The sequence below is a fragment of the Homarus americanus genome, unplaced genomic scaffold (assembly GCF_018991925.1).
Source record: "Homarus americanus isolate GMGI-L3 unplaced genomic scaffold, GMGI_Hamer_2.0 scaffold46273, whole genome shotgun sequence".
Classification (NCBI taxonomy): Eukaryota; Metazoa; Arthropoda; class Malacostraca; order Decapoda; family Nephropidae; genus Homarus; species Homarus americanus.
The window spans coordinates 256,923-263,789 of NW_024725430.1; the positions used below are offsets into that span (position 1 = coordinate 256,923).

General features: G+C 42.6%; 1 protein-coding gene across 1 annotated transcript; it reads right to left on the bottom strand.

The window, feature by feature from the left end:
• Window positions 1–2,025: 2,025 nt before the first annotated feature.
• LOC121864840 lies at window positions 2,026–5,755 on the bottom strand. The gene is made up of 4 exons (XM_042364004.1): window positions 5,712–5,755; window positions 4,787–5,002; window positions 4,192–4,460; window positions 2,026–4,030 (listed from the first exon to the last, which is right to left on the bottom strand). Exons 2-4 carry the CDS (start codon window positions 4,991–4,993, stop codon window positions 2,683–2,685), a joined length of 1,824 nt encoding a protein of 607 aa, XP_042219938.1. The 5' UTR covers window positions 4,994–5,002; window positions 5,712–5,755; the 3' UTR covers window positions 2,026–2,682.
• Between the last annotated feature and the right edge of the window lie 1,112 nt (window positions 5,756–6,867).

The following is a 6,867-nucleotide window of genomic DNA, read 5'->3' on the forward strand; positions in this document are numbered from 1 at the left end:
TACACATAGTTTATAATAATAATAATAATAATAATAATAATAATAATAATAATAATAATAATAATAATAATAATATCTTGATTGTGAGTTTACAGATGCATCTAATTTACTACAGAATCTATTTAGAGCTTATGCATTACACTTATCCTCTAAATATACACATCTTATCTATAACATTGATACACTTTCCTCCTATGATAATCCAAATTTTTAGGAAACAAAGATTTACACCAAAAACATACATTTCGAAACTGTTGCAGTCACTCCCATAAAAAAAACCACAAAAGAAAACGAAGAAAAACCCTAAACTTAACTAAAAGCTGAAAAAAAATCCTCTGTACATTGTGTTGAAATTTCTGGTTCACAGAAAAAGAATATTGTGAAATAACTTCATGGCTTTGTCCTTTATTCACTGCTGGTTAAAGTCACTGTATTTACCACCAGTTTAAAGTTTTATATATTTGTTATAAGTCACAGGAAACTAAAAAAAAAAACACATACACAACAGGTACAAAGGCGATAATTACAGGTAAAGACATCTAAACATATATATATCCGGTTCACGTACAAAAGTTTTAGGTGTAAATATCTCAACACTTTATCAATAACATAAGCATGAATTAAAAACAAAACAAAATAATAGTCTTTATCATTAAGGTTCCTTTATAGGTGTGAGTTGTATTGTGTGTGTATACTGCTGCCTCAAGTGACAGTGTATGGAGTTTCAATGGTTCGTAATTTGATATATTATAAGAAATAACTCACTTAGGCTACATCACAAGGTCCAAAGAGAGGTGGTAATATTTCGTAGAGAGACAAGCAGATATGTTCGTCAGACTTCAAGGGTGAGCAGACGTTTGGGGCCACGGTTAGGTTAGGTTAGGTCCTAATCACCCTGGCTCAAACCGAACGTCCGTGACCCAGCCATCCTACATTCGACTTCAGGTAATGGATGAAGTCTTGCTAAATCCACGAGCCTGGAATAACCCGGATCTATAAGTGTTGGCAGGGGTGAGGGACGCAGGCTGAAGGCATTAGTAAGTAGATTCATGGAGGTTTTTTTTTTTGTTGCATTGTCTTGGTGGAGGAAGGAGTGTGAGTGAGCAGTTTTACTAAAAGGACAAACATTTCTCTTTAATTCAGACGTCTGTTGGTATTCTTAGAAACAGAAATTTCCCTTTATGCTAATCGCTAATGTGTGCGTGTGTGTGTGTGCGTGTGTGCGTGTGTGTGTGTGTGTGTAATAATAATAATAATAATAATAATTAACAGTTTATTGAAAGAGCTTGGCAGCCAGAAGGCTGAAAATATACAGTTACATATTTGGGGAATGGGTTACGAATTACAAATAATATAAAAGTAACATAAGTGACACAAATAAGACATATAATAACTAGATGGGGAAAAGCTCAAACTACAGTTCATTTCAACATAGTGACAGTGCAAGGAGTAGTATTTACTGGGAGTGAATACACTGATTTATTACAAGTTATTGATAATTTTTACAATGGTTGGGACTGGGCTGTTCTTATAGCGATCAGTTCGTGCACGTATGGGCTGGATGCGGTTGTGGTGTCGAACAGCAATTCTCGGACTGGATCTCAGGTGGTAGTAGGAGCCGGTGTCGGGGATAGTGTGTTTGTGTGTGTGTGTGTGCGTGTGTGTGTGTGTGTGTGTGTGTGTGTGTGAGTAGGACGTCAAACTATTCGTAAAACACAACCCAGGTATCGCATCGACAATTTGTGCACCTTCTCACCTCCTGGACACGCAACTTCAGGTGATCACAGTTGACTCGGACAAGCCTCACCGACTCTGCTTCCCTTGACATACTAAGATGATTAACCTCACTGGCACACCTGTCTTATATTACCTGTTGTGCCACACCTTTGTCCCTCTAGCATAAGGTAATCCCTCCCCATACTTGCACCTCCCCTTTCCCTTCTTCCTCCTCCTTCTCCTCCTCCTCCTAAACCTTCTGTACCTCTTCCTTCACCTCCTCCTCTCCTCCTCCTCCTCCTTCCCCTCTTCTCCGATAGGCGAGCGTTACTGACGAACTAATGTCATGGTAACCAATCAGAATTCAGGTATTTATTGCCTTGCTGATATTAACGAACCATCCCATTTTCTGTTAATTATCTTTATTTGTCAGGTTGTTTACAGGTGTGTGGACGATGTTGTTGTGAGTTTACAGGTGTGTGGACGATGTTGTTGTGAGTTTACAGGTGTGTGGACGATGTTGTTGTGAGTTTACAGGTGTGTGGACGATGTTGTTGTGAGTTTACAGTTGTGTGGACGATGTTGTTGTGAGTGTACAGGTGTGTGGACGATGTTGTTGTGAGTTTACAAGTGTGTGGACGATGTTGTTGTGAGTTTACAGGTGTGTGGACGATGTTGTTGTGAGTTTACAGGTGTGTTGACGATGGAATTGCTGTTAGTCTGTATTGAAGGAAACACTCCAAAGAAAATAAGAAACAAAACATTATAATTATATGTACTTTATTACACTACTTACTCTAACACTGTAAAGATGATAACACCTGATTGTTTTAATGATGAAGATTGATGATAGTAAGAAAATCTTCCACTTACTCGTCGTATTTAGTGACTGTCGCACCATAGAGTGTATGTGTGTGTGTGTGTGTGTGTGTGTGTGTGTGTGTGTGTGTGTATGTGTCTTGGGTATTATATATTTACCTCCTTATTTTTAGCATCATCTATTTTATCCTGATCAGGTGTCACAGGTGTTGCTACAAGTGTTATTACAGGTGATGCAGGTGGTGTTAGCGGACTTACAGGTGTTGCTACAGGTGTTCCAGTGATGGTGCCATTGTGAGCTATATCTTTAATGTATTGTGTGAGGTATGAGAAAAATGTCCAGGCGACCTCCTCTGTGCTGTTGTTGGTGTAGTAGTCGAGGGACAACAACAGTCTACCTTCAAAAGTCTGGAGGACGAGCAGTAAGGGGCAGCCTACCAGCTCGGAGGCTGTGGAGCGCAGTAAGCTGGTGATCTCTACGGGGCCGTCATACTTGCCAGGCAGGAGGTGGCGCAGGTTGCCCATGTTGGTGATCATCAAGTGGTCGTGGATTAGGTTTCTGTATCCCATATGAGTGAGAAGGTAATTGATGGGTTGTAAAGCCGCCATTGTCCAGGCGATCAGAGAGCTCGAGATGGGAGTTTTGTCAACGTCAAGGGCGTGGTGGAGGTCTGCGTACATACGTCTCGCTAACGCCCAGAAATTTTCCTTGGTGTGGGCGTCGCTAAGGAGGTGGACTTGCTTCACCAAGGAGGAGACAGAACCTAGAGACTCCGCATACTCGCTGCCGTAATAACGACGTAAGTTTACTGGGGTGTCGGTCACTAGCTTCAGTGAGTCAAGGTTTTCTTGTGATTGTTTCTGGGCGATACGGAATAGAGCGAGTGAGGCGGCGGCCATGACACACGAGTGAACGCTTGCCTTATTTTCCTTACACTGACGTAACAACTGTCGTGTTGTTTCTGCCGGGAAGTCTTCACGATGAATCTTTGTCACGGCTAACTTTGTTCTTGGATGAGTAAAAATAACATTAAAGTTCTTCTCGCTGACGATATTGACTAACACTCGGTAAGCTGCGAAGAGGATCAACCTGAAGCAGTTGAGATAGTGATAAGGACCGGCCAGCTCCTTATAGATGTTGGGGATGACGCGACGTACTGGCGTGTTGTGGCTCCTGCCGCTCATGATGGCGTTGAGCACCTCCAGAACGTCCCGAGAGAGGACCATGTTGGTGAGCCCATCCGTGATGACGTGATGGAGAGTGAGCACCAGAACGGCCTCGTAGCGGTCAGGTGCTGGCTGCGGCTGAGGCACAATTCTCGCCCTCCACAGTGGTCCTCGAGGCAGGTTGTACGAAGCTCGCATCTGCTGGTAGCACACGGTCATGACGTCATCAGTGTCAACAACGTCGAAGTCAACAGTAACATTCTTCCTCAGTCTGAACCACGGACGACACCACCGCCACACCACACACAGCTGCAGCGCGTGAAGCTTCCTGCCAGGTACCACATCATTAGACTACACGATCATCATCAATGTTTCATACAGTAAGTGGAAAGTGTATGTCTGATGTACAAAATTTTAGTGAATATTTCAAGTGCATCTTGACTATTGTGTATGTCGTCACTCACAGATCACGTGATCCTCTTTACTTACTGAGCGACGACAGAGAGAGCCTCCTTGACGTCTTCAGGTGGGATGGGTCGTGACGAGGACAGCCACAGTACCTGAGCCGTGTTACCTGTGTCTAGCAGTGCGGCCACCCAGAACAACCACTCCATGTTATTCAATGGTCTCACCCACTCCCCAGGTCGTGCTGGTATTTCCCGGGGCCCAGCCTGACCCCGAGCACTGTTGACTGCTGTGTTACGCTGTTCCTCCTTTCTGACACCTTTGTGAACATTACAGAGACGGTACATGAGCACCTGAAATGACAACACAAATAACACAGGAACAGATAATTAAAGCCGTATATCCCTTAATAACTTCTATAATCAGTAATCCAAACAATAATGACCAAGGAAATAGATCCACAAAGCTTCTAGGTGTTAAATTTCACCTTCTGGATAAAGATAAGTTGGAAGATCAAGTTAAGGTAGAGTCTTAATGTTATGTGAGTCTATTTTAGGGTGTCAGGCTGATGCCCTAACTTAAGTCACTGTTACAAAAGACACACACTGGGGAAGGAAGGTGAGGGGAGAGCGTCACGGTACTTAATAAAGGCACCCGGACCACTGAGTCATGAACTTACCAGACACACAAAGTTGATAGCCAGTGAAAACAACACCATAGCAGGGTTCATGAGAGTGTCGGGCCCGGTGGTGTAGGTGGTGATGTGGGCGGTGGTGTGGCGGGTGATGTGGGCGGTGGTGTGGGTGGAGTGGGTGGTGGTGTGGGCGAAGTCATCAACGAGTGGGTCCAAAGACTGTAGGGACGCTTCCGAGTCGACTGCCACCATCCTCCCAGGCTGTGAAAATCCTCTTCAACTAAGAAGGCGAACGACAAAGACAAGCTGGGGACTTTAAATGTTACAGTGTAGGTGTAATGGATGTGGGAAATCTTTGTGAATTAATAAGTGTATGATAAGTAATGTGTGATATGTGAGAGGAATATTATCTTAGTTTTACATAACTTGTTATTAGGTGTTTATACCTGAGAGGTGCTCAGCGGCTTGTGACGATCAAAGATTTTTACCTGCATTTTTTTCTCCTCCAGTTTGCTAAAGAAATTTTATTACGATCAGTTGTAGTTTATCATCATGATCTGCTCTGATATATTCAAGTGAGTTTAGTCTTCTAAGATATTGAGGAAATATTATTAGTTTCTGTCGAATATCGATAACTTCTGTGGTCTTTCTTTATTTTGGAAACCTTCTGCCTGGCCATGTAGATAATTATAATACATGTAAATGAGTAGTTTCGTATACAACCTAACCTAACCTAACCAAAGTCATCCCTATTTGACAGAAAACATCACTTGCTGTATAAAACGTAATGTTAGTTTGGTTAGTAATGACGATGTTCACTTACAGATTAAAATATTATAAAGGCGTCAACATACACATCATCTACAAATTTCAAAACAGTTATCACCAAAACACATGACAGCACCAGATCTATACAGTCATCACTAAGGAATATGACGGACCTAGAGATGATGACAGTGTTGCTACGTACACTATGAGGAGCTCCTTGTTCCTTGTGTTGTTCCGGAGGCAGCTGTAGGGAGACTGGCTGTGTGGTACAGTATTACGTTTGGAAACTTCTCTATATATTTTTTTTCCCCAAGCGGAGCAAGTCGTTAAGTTTTTATTCGTAAGGTTTTTTTATGCCACCATACATAAAAACAGATTCCATGAACCGTCTCGCCTCTTACAGCCCAACACAATCCACTGTGGTTATACTCCTCTGTCCAAACACTTAGGTAAAACTGAAGGAGTGTGAACAACAACAACAACAACAACAACAACAACAATAATAATAACTTTACTTTTATCCTCTTCACCACTGATCAGCTCGTTAGCCGTTTGAGCGGTCGGTCACGTCTCTGTTGCGCACTGTTGGCAAGTACTGTGCATGTCCCGGCTCCTGAATGGATCTGAACCTGCGTCAGTGTTGGTCAAGTCTCTGGCAAATTGTTCCAACAGTTAACAACTCTCACTCCAAACAGTTTACCCTCACAGTTTTCTGAACTTATGGCAACTTTTTGTCACATCCAATTTATACTGAAAATAAAAGTGAGTTTTGAAGAGTATTCGGTAAATTATATTTGAGTGAGTTTGAATATAAGATTTCAGAATTGGCATAATGTTATATCCAGGTAAATCTACCTACAGCCTCTTGACAAACAAGTAAACTTACATGTTCACATTTTACTTGTTCCTGGGTGTGTAGGGTGACAACGAGTTCTTGAGCCATTGTGAGAAGAAGGGGAATCAAGCGTCTAAGCTGGTAGGTCTTATAAGAAGGTCGTTTAATTATCAAGAGTGAGGTGTTTCCCGTCTTGAGTATTGTCACCCCGTCTGGTCCCCAAGATATGCTAGGGACTGTCAGTTGATCGAAGATGTCCAAAGGAGGGTCTACCAGACTGGTGCTTGCACTACGGCACCTCAGTTACCCAGAGAGATTAGAACGCCTGCTACTGCCTAGCTTTTACTAAAGGCGGGCAAGGGGGACTTAGAAGTTTATAAACACACCAGAGGACACTGCTCAGTCGAGTGTTCATATCTGGAGCTGGCGGACGCTCTTCCCACAAGGGGTCACAGTTCAAAGTTGATGAAGTCACAAGTTCAGAAAACTGCGAGGGCAAACTTTTTCAAAGTGAGAGTTGTGA

What these genes read in the sequence shown, in the direction of transcription:
- LOC121864840 (XM_042364004.1), bottom strand. Translation starts at nt 4,993, where the DNA reads ATGGTGGCAGTCGACTCGGAAGCGTCCCTACAGTCTTTGGACCCACTC. An exon ending in CTATCAACTTTGTGTGTCTG is followed by an intron (nt 4,461 to 4,786) that starts GTAAGTTCATGA and finishes TTGTCATTTCAG; the next exon opens with GTGCTCATGTACCGTCTCTG. An exon ending in GCTCTCTCTGTCGTCGCTCA is followed by an intron (nt 4,031 to 4,191) that starts GTAAGTAAAGAG and finishes GGTACCTGGCAG; the next exon opens with GAAGCTTCACGCGCTGCAGC.